The sequence below is a fragment of the Astatotilapia calliptera genome, chromosome 5 (genome assembly GCF_964374335.1).
Source record: "Astatotilapia calliptera chromosome 5, fAstCal68.1, whole genome shotgun sequence".
NCBI classification, from domain to species: Eukaryota; Metazoa; Chordata; class Actinopteri; order Cichliformes; family Cichlidae; genus Astatotilapia; species Astatotilapia calliptera.
In genome coordinates this window covers 36,437,233-36,463,458 of record NC_137426.1, presented here as the reverse complement: position 1 = coordinate 36,463,458, position 26,226 = coordinate 36,437,233, and the positions used below count along the sequence as shown (strand labels likewise).

General features: G+C 38.9%; 1 protein-coding gene across 1 annotated transcript in view; it reads left to right on the top strand.

Annotated features, from left to right (window-relative positions):
* LOC113023039 (copine-9-like) overlaps positions 1-26,226 on the top strand; it is a 193,359-nt gene that overhangs the window by 10,765 nt on the left and 156,368 nt on the right. The window contains exons 2-3 of the mRNA XM_080302167.1: positions 1,795-1,835; positions 9,782-9,828. Coding sequence (XP_080158293.1) covers positions 1,795-1,835; positions 9,782-9,828 — 88 coding nt within the window. The remainder of the gene's footprint in view (positions 1-1,794; positions 1,836-9,781; positions 9,829-26,226) is intronic.

Genomic DNA, 26,226 nt, shown 5'->3' with positions numbered 1-26,226 from the left:
AATACTGCTAAGTTACAGTCATCACGTTTGTAGGTAAGCTGTGGCAGCATCAAAGTACTCGCTCAGGTTAAATTATAGATCGAAGCGTTTTAGCACTGAAGTCTCTAAAAATCTAAAGATCTAAAAGGATGGAACGTGGTTTTGGTAAGGTTTTTAATGCTTGGTTGTTAACAGTTTATTCACAATCACCTAGTTTTACTCCATGTTGGATGGTTAAAAAAGTGAAGTCAAGACGTCTAAAAAGTGGTGTGAAGCCAAACCAGCTGCTGTCAGAGAGTGTGTGCTACAAACTGTTGGGATGCCTGCTTGGTAAACAACGATGTGTTTTCTATTACAAAGAAGATGCAACATGTGGGAGCAAAAGTTTTTAAAGGCTTTCTGTTCTTTTGGGATCATCTTTGAAAGAGTGTGCTATTGTTGACTGAGACTAGACTGAAGCTTGACAAGCTTATTCTCATAGCTCTGCCTATCTATTGACATTTAGCCTGCTACCATCTTGGGCTCATGGTGGAAAAGAATTATATTGCATAGCTATTTAAATGTTGTTGATTGCTTTCCAGGCAAATTGAATGAACAGCATTATGTGTATGGCTTTTTAGGACTACTCGTATTTGTGAATCTTTTATTAGGTTTTCTTGCATCTTGGTACAAACTGAAAGTTCCAGGTTTATCTGGTATCGCTACTCAGTCTGCTTCCCTAGTTAAGGGAGAAAAATGTCCTCCAAAAAAGGCAAAAACCGTAGGATAAAATCATCTGCGTGGGGTACTCGTATGGTTGTTTTATAGCACTACAAGCTGCCACAGTGTGCTGACAGGCGAGGGCTGTTTTACTGATGCCCACACATGCATGTGAACATACTGTATTCAGACACGAACAGAACAGTGTGAACATGCGAGGATGTGTGTGCTCCCCGTAGCCACCCTCATCATCCTGACAGCTCCAAGTCCTCAAGAGGGCAATGTTTCAATCTGTCATCTCCCACATCTCAGCTCTTTATCAAACGCTGTTTGTTATCACAGGCGGTTCTCAGTAAAGTGTCAGGTTGTTAGACGGAAATTGGGTTGTAATCCCGGCAATGATTTGACACACAAGTGTGGCTTTTCGTGTGTGTGTGTGAGATTCATTTTTCTTCCTGCAGGAACAAAATGATGAAGGAAATAGCACGTCTCTAGTGTATGTCCTGCTGTCAGTGTGGTAAAAACCCTGTGCTACATGATCTTAGTTCACTTCAGAATGTATTTAGCTTTTAATTGTTGTCTTTTTCTTTTTACAAAAACCTGATTTGTTTGGTTTCAGATATGTATGCAGTAATATTTCCACTGGAATTAAAGTTTATTTGGATAAATCTTATAGAAGAACTTTACTGAGTCTGTGACAGTTGTAGGCATTTTCACGATATTGTGCAGTTACAGTCAGCCAATTAAGGCATTTGTGTATTGTTGTAATATTTCTTCTACACCCACAAACAAAGAACCATTCACGTGCCTCTATTTTGTAGCATTAGCAGTTTCCTAATCTGACCATAGTTACATTCTTGAAAGCAGAGTTCTCTAAAAGGTGATACTAACATACGACTGCACATATATACAGTACACAGAGTGCACTCTGCTTCTGTTGTAAGAGCCGTCCTTTTTACAGTGCTGAGAGAGAGTTTGAAAGAAAGGACAGCCTTAATGCTTTTTAGAACACGACTATGAACACATGAAATATTTTGTCATGCTGTTAAACTTACCATGAACCATTTGGCCTTGCAGCACTGTGATGCTTCTGTCTTACACACGTTTTTGTTGCAGGAACCTGTTAGACATGGACACCTTCTCCAAGTCAGATCCAGGTAACTGCCTCCTCTCTCACACTGATTCTTCACATTCATCATTCATCTGTGTAATTACTCCTCTGATATGATTTTGTATTCTCTGCTTGGAACTCTTCTGTCTCGTGCAGTGTTTATTAAATCACTACCTTTTGCATGTTAATTCCACACTTAGAGCATCAGTGAGCAGTAACACAGTGACTGTCTCCCACAGCGCTTACACACGCAGAATAGCAACTGACTGAATGAAAACCTGCATCTTGGGATCGAATGGGAAGGACTCTTAATTAAGTTGGTCCTCATTAAGAGTGACTAATCATTGGAGCCTGATTGACACTTTGCAGTTGCTGGGCCCACACATTGAATGTGATTATATTATAGTAACTTTTAGAAACAGCAGCTGCATCTGCAACTTAATGTAACAAAAGAATGGAGGAAAAAAAGCAAAATGCACAAATGCCAAAAAACTAATTGAAAATGAAAGGCTTCACTGGATCTGCTTATCTGTCAATGCACCTTTTCAATCATTGTTTAAGTCAGTCACTCAAGTCAGAAGCTTGAGCGTTCCCTAGTTTAATAGTAATGACCACAGTTTACCAAATAAACATAGTTTCCTATCAACTTCCATAAAATCTAAAGTCCTGCACCCAGAGAAGTCACCCCTTAGTCAAAGAACACGTTTAAGGCACACATTTTACTTTTTAGACCTGGATGCTACATCATTCTTTGATTATGGAGTTTACAGTCAAAAATAAAGAGATCCTGACTGTTTTCTATGCAGACACACGTAGCTTGTAACTTTTTTCTTGCCATCATGCTGGTAGAGGTTGGTCCTGGTTTCATTTGTTCAAAGAAAGCTTGTTTGACCGCATGTTGTCTGTTCAAAGACCGCAGGTCTTTTATCTGCTTAACTGATAATATTCACAACATCTACAGTCTTGACATAATGAAGAAATTGCCCACACCTGTCTGTGAGTAAACTGTCCAATTACTTTTGTTCCCTTTAAAAAAGAGGGTGGCACATGTTAAGTAGCTGAAACTCCTAAACCCTTCATCCAGTTTGAATGTGGATCCCCTCAAATGAAAGTTGAGAGTCTGCACATTGTGTCCATAATATAACTATAACTGGAACATGTTTCAGTAAACAGGCAGTGTACGCAGTATGCAGTACAGCCTAATGAAAGACTGATGACTTATAAACACAGATCTGCATGCATTAGTAAACTACAGCCAAGCACATGGTTAAATGTTAGACTAGCTTTGACAACATCATACAAATATTTGTCTGATGAGTGTAATCAGCTATTACACGTTCCTTATATATCTTTGCTTTGGTAAATGGACTGATTCTTATATATATTATATATATTACAACATGCCACATTCAACCAATCACACCCAGTCTCTTCCTTCTGTGCTTTTAAGTGCTTACTAACTAACATTCATACGCTGATGGATGCATTGGAGATCAACTTGGAGTTAGTATCTTGCCCAAGGATACTTGGCATGCAGACTGGAGGAGCCAGGGATCGAACCACCAACCATCCGATCAAATAATAATGAAATAAAATAAACATAAGCAATAATTACGTAAGTTGTAGATGCTATGTTTTCTTTCTGTTAGGGTATAAATGAAAATCATAAATCTCAACCATCAATACAACCACTCTGACCATTCAGAAAATGTTCTTAAAATGTGGAAGAGTGTCACTCCATTGTGCTACAGCAGCACGACAGCATCAAGGTTTACTCTAAGCACCCAGATTTAAACCCACTTAGCGGGCTGCAACTTAAATTTTGACCTATTTAATGTTATTTACTAGGTACGTAAAAAGCAGACAGGACTCTTATTCACGAGTCAATGTTTCATCTTTACTTGAGTTGTCAAGAACAAAACAGGGAAAAAGGTGATAGAAAAAGCAAGGCTATACTGAGCAACAGTTGAGTAGAAAATCAATTTCAAAGGCTTGGAAGGAGAGAAGAAAAGTGCTGACGAGATGCAGCATGTAAGACAAAAACGAACCTTGGAGTCAAAAGACGCAGACGACATATTTCGTAATATCATTTTTTATTGTCAGTTGCATTGAAGTGTTATGGCTGATGACTCATCAGACTGAAGAGGACACAAGGAAAAACAACTTGGCTTATTAAGTTGCCAAAAAACCCCAACAAAAAACAATCACTACTTGCTGTTGATTGGATTAAACCAATAAGTGGCCTTTCAATCAAACATGGGTTGAAGCATAACATTTTTATTAAAACAGAGAAATTTTGAGTGTTATTAGTTTTTCCTCCTGTGAGAGTTCCACTCACTTCTGTTGTTGAATCTAAGAGAGAAATAATTAAATTCAGTTCAATTCAGTTTTATTTATTTAGTGCCACTTCACAACCTCAGAGCACATGAAAAGCAAGGACCCTACGATACTGGAGGGAAAACCCCAACAGTACTTGACGACAGTGGGAAGGAAGTTCCTTTTAACGGGAAAATACCTCTGCCAGAACCAGGCTCAGTGAGGAAGCTGAGGGATGAAGGGAAAGAGAAAAGGAAAAATGAGAGGACAGTGAGACCAAGATAAAAACAAAACTATGGAGGAGAGAAGAGAAGAGCCGAGTTGTTGGCATCCCATCAAGGTACCGCACTGAGTTCCCGAGGGTGACCCAATCTTTCACAAATGTTTGTAGAAGCAGCAGTCTGCGGGCCTGGGTTAATTTATACACCTGTGGCCATAAAAGTAATTGGAAAGCACCTGAATTTAGTGATTTGGATGGATTCTGGTAGTATATTGTGGGTCCATTGGGAATCCTACTTCATGTGGAGGGTCATAGCATAGCGGGGGTGCTGGAGCCTATCCCAGCTGTCATAGGGCGAGAGGCGGGGTACAGTTTTCTTTCACTCATGTTGAATCTGAAATCGTTAGCTTACGGGAAGAACTGCAGTATTGCAGAGAATTCTTCACTTTTTCCAACCTTGCATCATTGCTTGAAAACATATGCTGTCAATTTGTCTGACTAGCCAAATCATATGGTAAATGGCCTGCATTTGTATAGCGCTTTTCTAGTCCCTAAGGACCCCAAAGCGCTTCACACTACATTCAGTCATCCACCCATTCACACACTGGTGATGGCAGCTACATTGTAGCCACAGCCACCCTGGGGCGCACTGACAGAGGCGAGGCTGCCGGACACTGGCGCCACCGGGCCCTCTGACCACCACCAGTAGGCAAACATGGGGTTAGTATCTTGCCCAAGGATATTTGGCATACAGTCAGGAGGCAGCCTGGGATCGAACCACCGACCTTCTGATTAGTGGCTGACCTGCTCTGCCACCTGAGCTACAGCCAATCATATAGTTGAGATTGCTGAGCAGACCCTGTTGACTGTGTCCTATAGATACAATATGTTAATCAAGAGAAATAATGAAGCACTGATGTGCACCCTCTTCCTCAAATTAACAGTGGAACAGCTCAAACTGCCTTAGTGGACATTCCTTTTGGCACTTTTAAGATAAAATCAACTTTTAGTGCTTCTTCCTTGTTATATGAAATTTTGTAGCTTTCAGTTGAGGTTTGTTTGATGTAACATCTCCTAAGACTGCGAAGTGTTGTGTTTACATGCAACCTGACAGTACCAGAGCAGTCTCACTGTTCCCTAACGAACTCTCACGAGTCCCGATAGAAGCCTAATTATCTAATGTGAGATTGTAGATTTGGATCTCTTTCATCAACACAGATTAGAGAATTTTTCCCATCTTGTTTAGACTCAGTAATTACCACAAAGCTCCATGAAGCCAAAGAACCTCAGGTAAACTCTTTGATTTGTGCTAAATGTTGATTCATATGCAAGAAAGAAAATTTAAATGTCATCTGGGATCAACTGTTCTGAACAGGCTGAGCATTTGTCTCGTGTATCATTTTAGAAAGTCAGTGAGAGGAAGGCAGAAAAAAGGTTGCAGGGAGGATTTATTATAATGCATGAATTGAGAAGCAACATATAAATGGGATAATTGACAGAATCTTTATGTCATTGTTTTAATGTTGAAATCATCAGTTAAAGGTACTGTCCATTGACTAATCATTTACATTATGATGTGTAACCACAGTGTATATTATTGTACTGAACGACACTGATTTTGAAGGCAAAGAATCAAATACGGTCTCTCCGCAGGCCAGGGCTCCTTTACTGACACAACCCATAGATTAGTCTTTGCTCCTGTGCTGGGTGGGGGTGGAGGGTCGTGCTGGAAGGTAATGATTGTGTCAGACGGGGTCCTGAACTTCAAACTCTTCCTCCCCACTGAGGAAAAGCTAGACTGACAGACCACAATGCCCCCTCAGCTCTTTCATGTCCCTGGTTAGATCCCTCTATCTGACCCGGTCCTCAAACCACAAAAGGACAGTGCAGGTCAGTGTAGACTCATAATGTCACAAAGCACTGGCAGCTAGTGATGAAATGATTGAACCTAATCCACACTTGAACTACTAATATATTTTAATGCTTCTGAGTGGCTGCGAGTAAACAGCTAGTTCCTCATCCATAAATAATTAGAACGAAATTTTGCATGTAACAGGTGAAATTTCCTGTTTATAGACTATAAACATCTTACTGACAACTCAAGCAACATTTTTAACCAAACATTCATATAGTGCTACAAGTAGCCACATTGGAAACACCAGTCAACATGTATGCCTTTGGACTGAGGGAGGAAGCCTGAATACATGGAAAACATGCAGGCACAGGAAAGAGAGAAGGGCTCAAGCCAGGTTTCAAATCTGGGACAGTGCTAACAGTTATGCTACCATGCTGTCCATGCTTGGACAAAAATTAATGACAGTAATCACAAGTAAGATATCGTATTTTTTATAGTATTTTTCTGAATGTAATCCAACCATTGATTACTCAGCCAATAAATGTAATTGGTCAGATGACTCAGTTGCATAGAAATGCATTTTCTTAGGACACATCTTTGAAAGATTAAAATGGCCTGGCCTGTATTTGTATAGTGCTTTACTAGTCCCTAAGGACCCCAAAGCGCTTTTTACTGTAGAAAAAAATGGGACAATTCTCATTTCAGTGTGAATGACTGTGGCTTCACATTTGTAGAAATACTCCAGTGCAGCAGGAGAAACAACTATTTCATCCGCAGCATGTCTTTATCCTGTCTTCCTTCTCTCACCCCAAATGGTGGCAGCAGATAGCCCCGCCCCTCCCTGAGCCTGGTTCTGCTGGAGGTTTCTTCCTGTTAAAAGGGAGTTTTTCCTTCCCAATGTCACCAAAGTGCTTGCTCATAGGGGGTCATATGATTGTTGGGTTTTTCTCTGAATGTATTATTGTAGGTCTACCTTAAAACATAAAGAACCTTGAGGTGACTGTTATTGTGATTTAGTGATGTATAAATTAAATTGCATTGAACTGAATTGAATTGAAATTTGAGCTACTGAATTTGTAAATTTGCTCACTTCCAGACAAATGATATTTTTTAATTATTATAGTAGTTTCATTTCAATAGAAAGACAGAATATCAACCAAATATCCAGAAAAAAATCCCTAAAACAGTTATAAAAAGATTTGAGTGAAATAAGTGTTTGAGCAAAACTTGACTAAATTCGGCCTCGGGCTAAATATGGGTTGATGAGTGCTCAGTTTTGTTTTGATTTGACCAAAGCATGTTTTCCCCACCCTTCTCTGAATCATGTTCACTGGCAAAATGGGCCTGTAGGTCTATGTTGTTGAGCAGGGGGACCCTGCAAGTGCTGCAAGATTTTAATTAGTTATGGTGTAGTGTGTTAACAATAGTGCAGTTGGTGATTGTAATTGCCATCAAATCATTAAGAAGCTTCCTTCCGTGTAGTTTGGGCTGATCCAGTGTCTTCGTCTTTCTGAAATTTTGCATGGAGCTCCAGACTAAAAAGTAAGCCAGTGGTACTTTTCATTTTAGATTTGTGTAGAAAATTTGCTCTGCAGACAAAAATTTATGATACCAGATTCTTGGACACTTGATGTGATTTCAGAATCACAACATTAGGCTGGAGACAAACGATAAACACAAAGGCTGAAACAGTCCAGTAAAATTACACTTCCATGTTTGCCTGTCCTGAGCTCCTTCAGAGGTCAGGCAGCTAGTCTCAGACTCCCAGTGCAAACATTTTAGAATTGCTGCCCTAAATCAAGAACATGCATTGTGTACATGAATGTGGATCATCATCAGCAAGCTTGCTTATGTTGTTCTCTGTCTCCATTTTACTCTTACTCACTTTTTCTGTCTTACCACACCTCTTTCAGACAGGTGAGTGTCCATATATGAATCACTTAGCCAACCATCCCTAAACTCTCTGCCTCTTGCTTACCATTTCGATCTTTATCAGTTAACACTGTTTTGCTTCCCTTGTTTCATCTGCATTTCCCTTTGGAGAGAAAAGCAGAGAGAATGGGGATGTATGGTTTCCAACACTGACTGGGTTGTGGTTGACTGGCCTCCTGTCCCACTGAAGCAGAAACATGATGATTTCTATACATGGCCTGCTGTTACCATGACCTGCTTTTAAGTGGAAGAGAGAAGAAAAGAAGAGAGGCTGGGGAGAGGAGTGGAGGAGAAGAAGTGAAGTAAAATGGAGAGTAGGGAAGAGTAGAACCACAGGACAGGGGAGGCACAGAGGGGGAGGAAAGAAAGGACATAGGAGGGAATGAGAGAAAGAGGAGGAAAGGGGGAAGGAGAAATGGAAAATCAGTAAATGGAAGGAGGACTTTAACAAAAAGAGACCACAGGGAAAAGGAGAAGAAACTGATTTGGTAGCAAAAGGAGAAATGTAGAAGAAAAAGTGGAAAGGACAGAAGAGAAAAAGCAAAGACAGATTTCAAAGAAAATATCTACATAAAGGAGGATGATGAGGGGAAGGAGAGAGAAATGAAGAAAGGAGAGTAGTCAAAGATACATTTATTCATTTATTACTGGACTATACAAGCTCAGATGTATTTGGCAAGATTTTTGCTGGTGTTGAACCCTAATCCAACACAATTGCTTTCACTGCTGCAAACACCTGAGATGAAACCCTTCGGTAACTCCGACTGAGGGACTGTTATTTCTTCCTTCCTCAGGATTGAGGTCATTTCCTTCTCCAACAGCGCTCTCTCTGTGGCATCGAGGGGGGGAGCAGTGCGTGGACACTGTTGAAAGGTGGAGGCTCACAGTAGAAATGTGATGTGTGGCACTTCCTACTTCCTCATTATATAGTCTAAGCAGAGAGGGAAAGAGATAATGACATATCAATAGATGGAAAGGGGATGGAAAAAACAGCCTGTCCCTCTCATTGTGGGCCAGAAAGGGCGCTGTGAGTGCCAGGGCAGCTGCTTCATTTCTCTTTGTCTCTGGTGGCATGCACCTTGAGCTTGGGTGAAAACAAATGTGGTGTATGTGAACACTTCTCTGTCATTCGCATCGGTTAAATAAACTGATCCATTGTGTTTGTTTTGTTAATAAAATCTTTTTAGTGTTTTACTCTTTTACTGTGTTGAGAAGACCCAGCCAGTGAGCAGGTTAGGAGCCTCCCTTCAGCTCATCATTTGGAGAAAATTTCAACACAGTCTGAGCTGTTTGGCAAGTTTTGGTATCCGAAGAAAGCCAGTGGCAAGACGAAGCCCTGCTCGCTGAGCCTTAAAATGACTGAAAATGGAACGCAAGCTTTTTGTTACAAAAGTAATACTGTATGAGAAAGAAACGTGACTTACAGTTTTAAAAAGATTATTTTCAAATATTACTTTAAACGAACATTTATATATATATATATATATATATATATATATATATATATATATATATATATATATATATATATATATATATATATATATATTTTTTACATCTTTAGATAACAGCGATTTCCTGCGTTTACGTCTACTGATTTTGAGATATCCATTAGTCTTGAAAGGTGCAAAAATAAATTTAAGGCGTGCATCTGTGTTTTTCTTTTCAGTGGTGGTGTTGTACGTTCAAGGCCTGGGGACAAAGGAGTGGAGAGAGGTGAGTGAGGCACACCGGCAGCTTCAGTGTTTTAACTGTGCTTAGCTACAGTTAAAACCTTTGTCTGAAAAAGCACAAAAATCCTGATATTTTTTTGCGCCTGGTATATCTGATTACAGAATTATACTAACCTCTTTTAGTTATCATTTGTTGACATGCATGTACAGATTTCAGAGGTCTATTAAAGGTACCAAAAAAGGTCGATGTTCATATTGAGAGGAAAAAGAGAATGAAATATTACAGTATCTATGGATTATCTGAAAAGAGAAATAACAGCTATACCACTATCAGGAAAACGTATATCTAACTTTTTTATCATGTGCTACATTTTTTTGGCAAGTCAATTAAACTCAAAATATAAGTTACAGAGTTAATGTCTCTGAAATCATAAATATACGAACGCACACAAAAACAACAATAATGCAGTTACTTACCTTGTTATCATATGTGCTTTATTGACTTGGGGTTATTTTTAAATATCATGGTTATCCTTGAATAACATCCCTATTCCACACACAATGGTATGTATATGCGTCACTGACATCCAGATGTTTTGATGAATCAATATCTTTTGAGTCAAGACTGAATGCAGAAATGTAGGAAGTAAACTCTGGCAGCTGCTTTTGGTTTTTTAAAGTTTGCGGTCCATAAATGTAATAATCTCACGTGTCGCATAAATCAAAAACATGTTCTGGCTTTCAAGACTGCATCTGCTTTCCTTGGTGTACCTACTGCTTTAGTTTATTAACCCTTTAAGACCATAGAACCAAGTCCGCCAGAGCTTATATTATATTTTTACATGCTGTAGTGCAATTTTTGGGAGCATTTCAAGTTGCTATACATCAATACAACTGTTATAGCCCAAATTTTAATAATATGTATGCATTAAGTGCAAAGAAATTACATAAATTGCAAGAAAGTGCAATAAACTACAAAAAAATTGAAAATCACTTTTGTTTTTTTAACATATATTTCTAGTTAGAGAAATTTAAGAGGCTTATCCCTCAAAACTGTAAATACAAAAAAGTTGCACAAAATAGTTTCCCACCACAGGAAATTTATTTTGAGTGTCTTCATAGTTTTATTTTTTAAACACACCAATTTTTATATACTGCAGGAAAAATGAAAATAAATATTATAGTGCAAATTTGCAAAAAAACAGCACATGCATCAAAATAAACTATTTCCAGCAGTGCAATTTGACTTCTAAGCATCCCAGAAACGACACAGAAAGTCATAAAGTCAAACATAACTTTTAAAAACACCAGTATAGGCTCATAAGGCGCTGATGGTAAAAAACTACATTTCCGCGACAATGTCGTCACTTCCGGTTTCAGGCAGGTACTGGCTGTATCCCAATTCAGGGTCTGCAGCCTTAAAGTACGCAGCCTCAACGATTCTCAAGGGCCGCGTACTCAAAGACCGCTAAGGCCGGAAGTGCGAGGCTTGTGTAAGGGACGGTCTAGCCTCCGTTGTGCTGATACTGTAGTTTGTCAATAAAGTTAAAAACATTTTTTTTTAAAAAAGCCTCCGTTGCGCTGCCCAGGTTGCCTAGCAACCATGATACTAACAGCTGGAAACGTGTCATAGCTTTGTTTGACAGGAATGAAGTAGAAAATGTTTTGTTCATTTGTTTGTTTGTTTCTACATGAGCTTTGATCATTCTCTGTAAGATTAAGCTCAGCTATTGAACGGCGTATATTTTAAAGTAAAGGCTTTAAAACCAAGTTAGTACAAACGTCCCTAATGTCACATGACTTTGCTGACATGTGGCCAACAGTAATGTTTTAATGTTCTTCGTTATTAAACATTTGCACATAAATAAGTGACGTAATATTCAGTACTTAAAGTTCACTCTTCGGTCGCCCCTCATCCGCCGTTTTTTTCTGCAAATTTATCCACACCCATCGCCGCGCTATGCATTCTGGGATATGTTGGGCCATGAAGTCTACACTGCCACAGCCTTAAAATTCAGGGAAATGAAGGACGCATTTCAGGGCCGCATTTCGAGCAGCCTTTGAATTGGGACAGCCTTCGGCGCGCCGCTGTGACGTAATTGGCCTTGAAATGCGGCCTTTAAGGCTGCAGACCCTGAATTGGGATACAGCCAATGGCAGACATGCGATAGTTCATGCTGCCGTAGAAAGTGCTACGAACAGCTGATCGGATCGGCAAAACGTGTTTCTGGAATATTGTGTTTTTGTTGCTGCAAGTGCTTTTTATGCAGTTTTTGCAAAGCTATATGTGGAAGGAAACCGTGGCCTAGGACAAGCTGATGGCATAAGATGTAAGTACAACTCCTCCGGTTTCATATGCAAAAAAAATTATTGCGCTAGCTTACGTGGTTGCAGTGATTTAAAAGTAGTTGCGCAAAACGGAGCGTGCTGCTCTGACCGGTTTTAAAGGGTTAACCTGATTTTTAGTTTAAGATGAACAAACAAAAAGCCCACCTGTTTTAACCAAAAGGTTCTGCAAAAAATGCTGCAAAAGATGCTGGCAATGAAAGACCCATATATCATTAGATTAAAACAGTGCAAACACAGTAGGGAGTAGTGGACATTTGTAATCAGGCTGCGTAAAACAAACTTCAAATGAAATGCCTTAAAGTACAACAACAATAATAATTTAATCAAGGGGTGCTAAACCTTTTAATGCCTTTAGCAAAGGAGTCAGATTATTATTTAGAATTTGAACATTCTCACAGCTGTTTCTGCTGAGACTATTAAAATACCAGGGTCTCACTGAGCTTTATATTTGAAGTTTATTTAATGCATTATTTCAACTTTGAGGAGCTTAACTTGGCTGGTTTTCCATTTTCAATACTCAAAAGATGATTTCGAATGAATTACTCCCAAAAAAACTCAATAAGGCTTCTTTTGAAGTGGTCAACAAGCTTGAAAGGATTTATAGTGCACTTATTTCCATCTCTTGTGGCATCAAATGATGTGATATATTACCTTAATTACTCCAATACTACAATGCTAGTATGTTAAAAATAAAAACAGCCTCAGCGTGTCAGCTTCCCTGTAGTGTGTCTAAGGATGGAAGGAAATATTTAGTCTTCTCCCACCTGCCATCAGCATTGTGCATAAGGAGTAAACAATACAACTAATCCAGCAGTGCTGGTGGTGCTGAATGTCAAAATTACCACTTATATTGCCAACACTTTTAAGAGTCACAAATATGCTCTGTAGCTAATTTCAGTCAATTCTAAATTCACTCTTTTTGGTGACAGTGTAGAGTGCACTGATGAAGGGTTTAATGCAATTATTCAACACAAAAACAAGACACAACACGAGGCAAAAATAGCAGAAATCATTCGGAAAGTATTTGTCATTCTTGGCACATTTGCAGTAACCCAAATAAACTGACATATTAAAAATGACCTGTGCAGTAAAACGAGTCCGAGACTCTGGAGCAGACGGTCCTAAAAGAGTCTGATCAGAGTGTTTTATGGCAAACAAAACGTAATAAAAAATAAGCCCTAGTGTGAAGCCCGAGCAGCCAAATATAGGAATTCATAAAGGGGAAAATCATTTGAGCTGCTTTGGGATGTCTGAGAGGAACACTGGCTGTGTAAACACATAGAAAACCTCATCTCTCAGCTGTGTGTGTGTCCTGTATTCATCAGTGTCTTTCAGTAATCTGCACTATGTGCTATCAAAGAAAATCAGGCCCACCTCTGTGGGGATCCACACACATACACACAGGTCTCAGTGAGGCTCAATTAGACTTACAGCGTGGGGATGCTGTCAGCCAAGTTGTGTACCCTCACACACACAACTGAGGTGAACACAATCTGAAAAGTGTTGCTCATAGTACCGATCAGTCTGAAGGAATGAAAAGATGCTGTTCGTTTAAAGATTACACAAATGTTGGATTGATTGCGCTGAAATAATTTCAGCCAGAGTTTTATTGTTGTTGTTGTTGTTGTCTTTTCTTTTATACAACCTCCCCCCCCCCCCCCCAAAAAAAAAAACAAAACAAAAAAAACAAAACACAAAAACAAAAAGAGTTTTATAGGGAACATCTCCAACAGGAAAGTCATTCAGAGTCACCAAATGCTCTAAATGTGGGTTTGTCTAATCCTGCAAGCAGGTGCTAGCTGAGAGGAAATCCTGTAGCAATCTCCTTCTGCACCACAGAGCAGCTCCATCACTGGAAATGTAGTGGACACAGATGTGACTGCCATCACAGATAGAATGACTGGAAATAATATATGCAGCATAATACTGTTGAAATCCAGCGACCACTAAAGAACATTTCATACAACAAAGCTATTAAAGACAAAACATACGACACACTCTGTGTCAAAAAGGAGGTTATGGCACCTGATTTATGAGACTGGGGAGGACGGCTTTAATCTGATCCATGTGAAACAGCTGTTCAGAGGGTAATGAACCTTCCTCCTCCTCTTCATCTTCTTCTGAAGTCAGTGATTGTCATGTGGAAGAACCCCACTTTTCAGTTATTTATTTGTAAAAAATGTTTGGAATCATGTCTGATTTTCGTTCCACTTCTCACGTGTGCACCACTTTGTGTTGGTCTTTCACGTGGAATTCCAATAAAACTGATTCATGTTTGTGGCTGTAATGTGACAAAATGTGGGAAAGTTCAAGGGGGCCCAATACTTTTGCAAGCCACTGTATCCTTTCCTATCTCTGGGGGTCAGTGTTCGCAGCTTGACTCACAGCGAGTGCCTAAAACATTTTCTGTCCTGCTTGTTGTGGCGATATACCTTCTCAAACTTCACAGTTATATCGCTAAGAAAATGTTAGATTGCTTGGAGTGATGGAGCAATAATCCTAACACAGATTTAGAAACTGTGTAGGATAAACTTTCAAACTTCCATCAGAGCAAAGACGTCACAGATAGGAAATATCATGAGCTGCTTCTCGCTTCTGTGTGAAGATAAAAGTTTATCTGGGAGCATCCTAAACTTTATTTCCCTCTCTGCCTCTCTATTTTACCACTGAGCCAAAGCTTCCACATTCACATGGTTTGAATGCGAATGTATTTTCCGCTTCTCTGAACTGACGGAAGAGGAAAAAAACGGTCTCTGGTTGGATTGCAGCCACCGTTGAATATGCTTCCAGGTCCCACTCTCTTGGCTGCGTCCTCCACTCGCAGCCTTCTTGGTGTCTGTTGGTGTGCAAATGGAAGCAAGCATCCTTCTTGTGACACGTGTATTGTCACCAGCTTGTTGTGTGTGGGCTGTTTGAACACACTGGCAGATTTGGCTTCAGGCAATTCTTGATGCAATTAGCAGAAATCGAATTCTCTCACTAATGAGGAGAAAGAAATAATTACAACTCTGCCAGAAAGAAACTATCAGGTTTGTGGGGGACAGAGAAGAATAGAAAAGTTCCTAAACAAAAAGAGAAGCCAGCGAGAGATAAAGACAAAGAGAGGGCATTATACTGCCACACTGGTCGCGTTCTGCGCAAAAAGGTGAAGCCGCTACACCATTTACACCAGCACTCAGGGTATGCTGCAGTATTCTCCTGAATTATTGGTGTTGCTGCTCAGACAAAGCCTCCACATCAGTGCTGGTATAGGAGGAGAAAAAGTCAAAACCAGAAGTCGAGAAAGTTTTAGAAAGCCTCATCTTTTCACATCACCGCAAAAGTGAATTGTGAGCTTCTGTACTGATATACTGTATCACTAAACTGGCAGAACAAACTGACACGAGCACGCACAACCGCCCAAAACAACACCAAACTGCAGCTTGCACTAACAAAAATAGCATCACTGTTATTATATGGCACCATTCACCATGGCCTCATTACTGTTACTTGTCTGCACTGCCTGTCTTAGCCTTGTCAGTGTTGGGCTTGTTACGCCTTAAGAGTTGTAAAGAGTTGTCATTTTTGTTTTTTCTTTGCTCATTTAAAAAATAATGTGACTTTGCATTTTCAGGTTTTTTTTAAATACTGTGCCAGTCTCCGGTGCTTCTGCTTTTGTGAAAAACACAGAATTGGCCTGAGGCATAAGCAATCTCAACAGATGCTTAGAGACCAAAATTAATTATTGAAATTTATTTATTATTCATTTCAATAATCAAGGTCTTTGTATTGAGAACAAAGACAAATACCTAAAGCTGACATATTTTAATGAATTACAAGAAGAATCTCAGTGCAAGAGGCAGCATTTTAAGTTAAGAATATTGACATAGCTAGAATCGTTTAGGTTTGTTTAAATTCACCTTCAGTATGATCATGGTGGCTCATGCTGACTTTGCTCTTTTTGCCTTGCTCTGTGTAAAAATTTGCCCTCATGTTGCAAGTCATTTCTTACTTTCATACCAAAACCCCTTTTCAGTCTAGCCTCCATCTTTTCTCACTTGTGTTCTCCTTGTGAGGTATTGGTGAAATGCATAAATGCAGATAAAGTAGTGATGGCTCTCATTCTAGAAAAGGCTCTGGATGTTTTGTAGCATGATGCGATAGCTCTGTTTCTCTTACTTTTCTCTTGCAGTCTGACTTTCTTCTCTGTAACTAGCATCACTGTGGGTTTTCTGGCCTTTTTGGTCATAAATCACCTGTACTGATTTGTACTGATTTGTACTGATTTGCAGGCACCCTTTCAGCATAACAGAGCTGCTAGGTCCTCTTATTGTAGGGGCAAATTTCACATTCTCTTTGTCATTTGTCAGTATCTATTCCTTAAAAGTTGCTAATAGTTTTGAGCTCTATTAGCACAGTGTTACACACACATTTCCTGGTTTGAACCCCTTTCCTTGTGGTGTTTGCATGTTCTCCTGTTTGTGTTTCTTCTATGTATTCTGGCTCCACAAAGACATCCATGCTAGGTTAATCAGTTATTTCAAATGGGTCATTCTGTGACTTAAATATATGGAAATAATGCACTATATAAGTGTATGTTTAGAAATGTGACTTGTAGTCTAAAGTGCTTTGAGTGGTTACATAAATACAAACTGTTAAATGGTTTTACAGTATTGTGAGATTGGGCAACAAGTTTTGCACAAGACTAAAGTGTAGACGTCAACATCTCCACACAGGGAGGAGCTGAGGAGCTCGTTCTTACAGAACCAGCATCAGAATACTTTATTAATTCAAAGGGGGGATTTGCTTTGCTACAGATGGTCAATTAAAATATAAATACAAAAGTAGTGTCCTCAGGTAGGACACAGGTGGTAATGATTTCCTGTTGCATTATGTGATGCATTGTGGGGGAACGAGTCTTTTGCTGAGACTCTTTTCAACGTGACTGTTTGATATTGACTATAACTTGAACACCATCCTCCTTTCTGAAACCTGCCAGAGACTGAAACTCCTGTTCTTAGTCTTCTTAATTTATTATTTTTTATTATTTTTTAATTAAGTTTTAATCTAAGTTTAAATGTCAGACAGTATTTAATTGATAATTTTGCATATTTGGAGTGGGAAGTGTTTCCAGATCCTGCTCTCCCTAACAGCTTGATGAAGTAGTGTTGCTTTACTGTAATGTGTTATTGAACTGGACACTTCTGTCTTTCCTCTCTTCCTTAGCCTGACTGTAAGCCCAAGCTATTCCCCATGGAGTCACACAGCCTTAACATTCATTAAAATAAAAAGAAAAAAATCCCATCTCAATTTATACTGACATTTTGTGTCCACATTGTGTTTCATGCATTATTGGATCCCTGATCTGTTGGGAAAAACTCACTTTTTCTTATTGAGACTGCCTCTGTGTCCTGCTTTCTCTCTGTCTACCACTGCTTCCACTTTTAGATGGTTCATTACTGATGCAGCTCACTGAAATAGACAGAAAATCTGCCCTGATTGCCTCCATGCTGCTGTTTTCCTGTTCGCACTATTTCTGTTAGGAGGGGTATAGAGACACACACTGACAAAAATGCAATGTAACACACTGCCTTGTGCTCAGAAACCACCAAGCCACACTGTTCAATCGCATTGAAAAGAAGGGGCCCTCTGAGACTACTAGATGCTTCTCGACTCCAGTGTTGCGTTGTGTTTGACTGAACATGATGCAACCCTTTAAGGAACAGAGGGACGTATCCATTTTAATACGGGGTTGACTTGCCAATTACTTTATAGCAGTCACAGACTCATACCCTACTTACTCAAATATAAGGTAAAAATGTCAGTTTACCTTACGTGAGCCCCACTGATTATGAAATAAAGTAAAATAAGATATCTCAAAATTAACAAAGCAAAACAGAATTTTAATACAATTTTAAAATGAAAAAGAAAGTGACTCTTTGCCAGACTGATACATTGCATTATAAAGAGGAACTGAATGTGGCATGAAAGATTTCCTGCATCTGTCCTTGTGACAGTGGAGCTGAATCAGTCCATTACGTTCTGTGACCTTCCTCTCCATTACCTCAAGTGTTCAATTTGCAGCCAGTCACAAAACCAGCCTTTTTGATTAGTCCTTTCAGTCTTGTTGGTGTCATTAGCTCTCATGCTGTTTCCCCAGCAGACCATAGCAAAGTGCACTGTTCTTGCCACAGACAGAAAATGTCCATCATTGTGCTGCACACATCAGTGGACTTCAGCTTCCTCTGGACCTAGAGCCCATTCATCCACTTTTTGTATACGACTTCTCTGTTGGTCAATTGATTTAATTCAACATCCTTTGCCCAGTATATACACTATCCCTCCTCTGCACGTGTCCAAACCATATCAGCCTTGCCTCTCTAACTTTGTCTCCAACCAAACCGCTCAACCGTCCCTCTGATATACACATTTCTAGTCTTGTCCATTCTCCCAATGAGGATCTTAGCAGCTTCAGCTCTGCCACCTCCAGTGTAGCCTCCTGCCACTTGTCCCACTCATTCCTCCCTGCGCTCTCTTCACTTCTGTTCGTTGCTTTGGATAGTTGAACCAAAGTATTTAAATGTAATCTTATTTCCTCAAACAGCATGTCTAGAATCACTGCTAAAAAGCATAAAACTGCTTCCATAGTTTGCTGTTCAAAGAGTAAGGTTGTACCTCTACTTTGACTACATTTCATAGTTTTACAACATTACAGGTCTATTAATGTCTAAATTCATAGTCTGGGTCCTTCAGCAGAGGGGTGAAAATGCTCAATCATTTTTTGAATACAATAAGCTCAGACAAACCTTCCTACTACAATATAGACATGTCTGCAACCACACAGCTACATGTTGCGATCACCGACTGTGTGCGTGCTTTAGTCCAAGTGTGATTGGCACATATGTTTTGACCCTCGATTGACTCTCTGGTAGTGAGGTAGAGCTAACTGACCAATTAGCTGTTTTGGAATTCTTTTATAGTTTTCTATATAGTTCTAGTTCTATATAGTTTTCTTTTCTGTGGGTGCCATTTCTCTGTCTTATAATGTGCCTGGTGTTTTCCAGAATGCAATTCATGGCATAAAACCATCCACTGTGATGACCAAAACTTCTTTTCTTTGTTTTCTAAACTGAAACTGTACAATCTGAACCTGATACTATGATGTCATAAACAAGACTTAAGATAGAGAGAACTATACATGGTCAATATTTCAGTATTAGCTTCTGACTATGAAAATCACTTTGAAGGAGCAGTAGCACAGAATACTGTGGTTATTCATAGAAGATCGATAGATAGAAGTTATGGAGAACACAGATATCTAATCTACTCTTTCCTTTGCAGCAGTGATTGTGGAGGACCAGATGAGTCAAACACATAAAGCATTTTATGATTAAATAACTATTGAATTGTGCAATAACATTAATAAATTAGTATATTTACTTTAAAAATCCTTTTACATTGATTTTTTTAAAACATCAATAAAATCAGTCATAATATCTTTTGATTCATGCTCAATCCTCCAGGTAAGGGAATCCCAAAAACTTGAGTCTGTTAATCTGGACGTAGTGTTTTCAGTGGGAGAAACATTTCGCCACTCATCGTGACTGATGTGCCTGAAAACACTACGTCCAGATGAACAGTATCAACTTTTTGGGAAGTCATAATATCGTAAAGAGAAGTTATAAATAAATATTTTTAAGACAACTATTAATCTATTGATAAATACTTTAAGTTGAGTCATTTAATTATTTACGAAAAAATAAAATAAAAAATTCGATTGAAAACTTGAATTAGGAATAGAGAATCAGTTCCACCCCTCCTTTGCAGGTCCATTTCCTTTTCCTATTAGTTTCTGGATCAGCTTCTTTATTTAGGATTTCACTGCTGCCCGTATTTGGGGTGATGGCGTTGTATTTGCTAAGACCCGTTAAAGAAGTGTTTGTGTTTGCTTCACATTTACTGTCTATATATGAAGACACTGCAGTGACATGGAGCCCTGATCCTCTCAGTGTGCACAGGTGGACTCAACCTGACCACCTGTTGAAAGTAGCGTGCTAACATGGCTAACTCTACTGTCACTGCATGTAGCCCTAATCTTTCAGTCATGTTAGCTTGTGAGCATATTGGTCCCTCTAGTATTAGCTAGCTGTGATTAAGCTAATGTATTTTTCACATATAAAGGTTGGAGGATCTAGCACTATTGGAACTACCAGCAAGCCCTGTTACATTTATACATAGTGTTAGAACAATGGCAGCAACCTTACATTTAAAATTGAAACGCTGTCTGTAAACCCAGTCTCATCAACTTAACTTAACTTTATGATACTTGAGAGTTAAAAGAATGAAGATAATGACAACTGTCAGTCCCATCAAGACTAGAAAGGACACTATTGATTGAACAGTCAACACGCTGTTGCAGCGCTATTTCAACATAAATAGAAAATTTTATGAAAGCAAAAGAAAAATATTTATCCTAGGGAAATGTAGAAAATGTAAAGGACATGATTAGAATTATATATCATTTTATTATTTTCATAATAACATGCAGCATTTGTCTAAATGGATGAAACACTTATGTGTCACCAGCTTCTACAGTTTATTCCTCTTTAATACTGGATACCTCAGGAGTGCAGCTGTTCAATATGTTGAATAGTCTCTCATACACGAAGTCAGCAGCCTTGGTGCTACCCTTAAGCATTTCTGCTCTACTCAACATATCTCTACTAACTAGTTATCTCTCCAGTACTTCAAAGGACTCCACTTGCTTTGACAGTAAATGTAACTGCTACTGACTGTTCACTTGTATAAGGTCTCAAAGGAGCACCCTATCTTCATTTATAGCACATATTACTGCTAGGAATTTAAGCCTACCTACTTACAGTTCAGGGCTCACAGAGCAATGGTGGTTTGCAAAGGCAGGTAGGGAGAAGCTGTCTGTCATACCCACCTAAATTTAATTTAGATGTCCCAGTTTCATCCCAGGGTCCACACATGATGTGCCCATCGTGGGAGGTGGATACTGGCGGGTTTCTCTCCAGTCACCCATGACCATGTGTAGAACTACTGCAGGTGGGTGTGACGACCAGATGGTCCCCGTATTATGTGGAACTGTAGTTTTTCATATTTAAATTAAACAATAAGCTACAGACATTCTGCAAATTCTGAAAACACTGCAAGAATTGGTGAGTGAGAGTAGATCAAATGCAGATGTTTATTCCTTTGAACAGGAAAAAAAGAATAACTTTAACTTTTGCAATAACGTCTGCCAAGAACTGCACGGAGGAAGACAATCAAAAATAATGAATAATAATTCATTTACACTTTTCCATAGTTTTTGAAGGTTTCAGGGAGTAAACGTGTCTGAATTAATATGTCTGCTTGCAAAGAAAAGCGTCTGGACTTCTTTAAGTTGCTTGAAGACGTTTCACCTCTCATCCGAGAAGCTTCTTCAGTTCTAAGGTCAAATGGTGGAGAGTCCCAGATTTAAGTCTGAATGAATATTTCTAATAAATGTTTATCTAAGTATTTATCTTCACTTTCCAATATTAAGTGCCTTGAGACAAGTGTTGTGGTGATCTGATGCTATTTAAATAAAATTGAATTGAATGATCTTTTTCATTACGAAGGGCAAACTGTCATATTATACGAAGCATCTGTGAAGGTTTATTGCTTTGTGTTTGCACATAATTAACAAACCTGATAAATTCAACATGTTCATTTAAAAAAAAAAAAAAAACCTGGTGTCACATGACTGTACAAGTTCTGCAAGACCAGTGGACTTATCTTGCTGCTTAAAAAATACTCCCACTGGGTTATAAAAAACGGTCCGTGACTCCAGACATAAAAAGGAAATAACTGGGGCGATTTAAATTTGGCCTGGACCAAACTCACCCAGTGCATTAAGATTGCTTCCCTCAAAGTCTGGCATTTGTTCTCAAAGTTAACTGCATCAAACTAACCCAGCTTTTATGCTGAAGGTTAACGTTTATGTTTACAGGTGAAGGGGGCACAGTGTTCAAGGTTAAAAGTGGTGCATCAGGACACAACCATGGCCTGAGGGACCTGTGCACTCAAAATTTATCATAAACCAACCAGAATTGCTTACATAGGTGCTGCACTGCACGTGGAAACAACCTTAAAATGGAAAGCAGCTGAATTTTAATTAAATTTTTTTATTCGTGGAACTCTTTGATTATAACTCTTGAATCATGGTTTGTGTAGTTTGAACATAGCGTGGCAAAGAGCCTCCAAACTACAAAAAGTAAAACACACCTAAAAATGGCTTCTCTTGTATATGTGCCCACAAACCTTTGTTTAAAAAAATGCTAATCATATAACCTCAAAATGGATTGTTCTGTAATAAACTGTACTTATTCTGTACTTTTACTAAGTGTATTAATGTTATCATGCATGTAATTTTATGGATAACATACTAAGACCACAAACAAATTCATTAGGAAAAACGATATACAGCTAACAGTTACTAATCACTGATTTCTATAAAGTGATAAATATAAAGTTCACATCTGTCCACAGCGACAGCGTTCAAACTCATCAATGGAAGATTTCAGTGCCAAAGACTCACCAGAAGCTTTGCTTACAGTACACTTAACAGTACACACTTTCTGCCTTTAAGAGGGTGTAGATGGCTTTTTTCACTTCAGCCTTTGAGTTTAGGTCAGTGGACTTAAAAGTAAATGACAAACTGTACAAATATGTAGGTTACATTGCATCGTGTATATTCAGAAATTTCTTAAGAGAGTCGTCTTGTTTTTTAACTGTTCTATGAAAACACAGGTCATGGCACATGTCTGGCTGTATGGATTCTGCTGGTCTACACCAGCAGCTGCTGTGTTGCAATTTGGCAGCACTTTAGTGACAGCTCACAGACAAACACGTCCATTTCCACACTATTTTCTTTCACGGTAATAAAACCATTGCAAGTGGCAGATATTTTGACTTCTCACAGCAGGAAAAGGACTAGTGCTAAAACATCTAAGTGGAGTCCAGCTGTTACTTCTCTTAATTGTACCTTTTCTCAACATGTCAAAGTGTCTTCTGTGAGAAAAGAAAATCGGCTTTCTCTTTTTGTTGCAGCTGTCCATCCTCTAATGCTAAGAATTTTAAATTTAAGAAATAAAATGCAACATAAAGTATATATATTTATCATTCACTGATGGAGATGTCAACTGAGATAACACTTCAAGTGGTAGCTGAGCACATGATATGGGGTCAAGATTCAAGATTTTTTATTTATCACAGGCAGAGTTATACGAGTACAACACCCAGTGACATGTGTCCTGAAACGCCCCTCGACTGTGCAATAAGACAACATTATATACAGTAAGTGAATATGTACAAGCAGGACATTATGTGCAGTAAGTGAGTGAATTATATACGTTAAGCAAATTTAAATAAAATAAAATAAAATAAAATAAAACAATCTGGAAATTTAAGTTGAAAAACTGAGAATACCATTTAACATCTCAAAGAAGAAGGCCAAGATAAGCGATAAAAATGGAAACAAATTTGACATCACTTTATATAAAATATATTCACAAGATCATTCGCTATATATATGCAAGTTTCATTCTTTAGATATATATATCTGGAAAAGTAGACGCTTTTGTAACCATTTGTAAAATATGGAGGTACTTGTGTTGTGTTATAATTTTTCTGGCCAGTGAGCTGTATGGTCTTCCAGCATGCTGCATGTCACTGCTGGATCAAAAACTTGTGATGCAAGAGTTAGATCAGAGATCTACCCAGACACCCACACCCTCCTCACTGTGTCCCCATTTGAATCCAATGGGAATATGATGAAATATGTCCTATCCCGCCTTTTGATACATGTCGAGCCTCTTTCACTGAAGCTTGAGAGAATAGTTGGGACTATGCTTTATGGAGCAGTGGAACTGCAGCTTCCACTGCTGGGCGTTTTGGCAGCTGTCTGCAGTGTAGTAAAAGGAAGGTGGCAGGAAGTTTTTTTTGTTATCCATGACAGGAACCCACTCCTTCAGGTTCACCCCACCTCTACACTGCAGGGAGGAGGAGGTTGTCTCTCTGTCTCTAAAGCTGATGTGTAGACTTCACAGCATGTCAGTGCATTCATTTATTTCACATGTGCATGAATGACCTGGATAACAAGTACAGGTGGCAATGCTTCTCTAGTATACATAAATAAGACAAATAAGGTGTTGATTCACCCAGCCTAAGTGCATTTCTTAGAAGCAACATATAAATTCTTTAACTGCATTCATCCTACAAACATAATGGATGTGACAAAAGCTCGTAGTAAGGGAGGCCTACTCGACAGCTGTGATTTCCTCTCCATGTCCCCTGTGGCATTTTGCATGTTTAGAAGAAACAAATCTGTATCTTTCAACCAGTAAGCTGACCATTTTCATAAAGCCTTCTAATATATGCAATACGGCTGTGTTGTTAATCTCAGCCTGTCTTTGTGAGTTTGATGGAAATGCAGATTTACTGTACGGGCTCATTTTATGGTCATCAGCGTTAAGCCGGATGATTTGCATTAGCAACCACTGCATGTTTTTCTTGGCCTTCATGCATTAATTAAAGTGCAATTTGTGGTGTGTTTTCACGTGGTTGAATAAGTTAGTTGTGCAGCACATTTTGCACATGATTTCATCTTAGTTAACATCACTTTTGCTAAATCTGAAGTGTTTCTAAAACGATGATGATTTCCTTTCAGGGGAAAGCTCTTTTATCTACAGCTGTGCCAGATATTTAAATGTTGTTGTATATTTGTCTTTAACATATTTTACTTGTTCAGAATGATCTAGTAATAGGCTAGGTTTGTAGCCTCAGTAACTAACCTAACTAATTACTATTTCTATCGTTACAACGTTGTTACCGTTACTAACAAGAAAATGCAGTGCAGAGGTGTTACTATTTTAAACACACATACGGTTGAACCTGTCTTCAGCTTATCAGGAAGGCAAAGCAAAAGAAACAGTTACACAAGTGCTGCTGATTGGCTGAGGAAGAATAAAGTACTTGTGGTAAACCAATCACATGACCATTTTAAGATGACATAGCAAAAAGATTCTATGTCATCGCAAGACAAACCTGATTCTCAAACTTTGTGTTTAAAGTGTGGACTTAAACTATATACTACTTTTTAAATTGTAGTGAGAGCCCACATCAAACCAGAGTTAAGATAAAAACTATACATGATGTTTTTTACTGAATGCATCGTTATGTTTACAGCAGGAAGAAACGGTAAAAACAGCATCTTCTAAGGCAGAGGTTCCCAAAGTGTGAGGTTCGCCCCCTAGGGGGGCGCAGAGCCATTGCAGGTTTTTGACAGGGCTCCCACACAAATCAAGAAAGCAGGAGATGAAGCATCGTCAAATATGTTTTCAAACCAACTTCATTCTAAGCCGAAGACTAGAAAATATGGTGAAGCATATTCCCTTTGGTTTCACCTGCACAAGTGCCGAGGTAGGTCTCCCTGCAGAATTGGTTTTCCCTACGTCGGGAAGCAGAGCTGGGCTCCCCAAATCACGGACAAACAGGATCCCACGTTCTTGATTTTTAGTTCACAAACACTTGTTGTAATGACTAACTACTCCTGACATTTTGGAGATGTTTGCTCTTTATACAGTAAAGTTAAAGTGGGACACAAATAATATCAGGCTGATCCTGCCACGATTTGTTCCCCGGTTCAAATCCCAGGCAAACAGGATCCCACAGCTGTTTATGTTTTTAAACCTATTTTGCACAGAGAGGCATTTTTTGAAAAATGTATTGATTGCAATGTTGAATATTATTACACAGGAAAAAAACAACTACATGTAAAATAATTACACCATAACGCCTCTGCCTTTCTAAATGAAGGGACAGTAACTGCGGGTGTGTATGTAAGCGTGTAAAAACTGAGAGTAAGATTAACAGTATTTTGTCTCTATCTGCCATTGTAGAAATTCTCATGTAAACAATAACGTCGTGCACAGCATGACGTGAAAAAAGGCACATACCTTTGACGTTGCGCCATGAACTCTGTATTCCTCATCCACACATAAACGCAAAAAAGGAGTTTTAAAGAATATCAGTTTTCGGTGATTTGAAACGCCGTTTACGTGTGGAC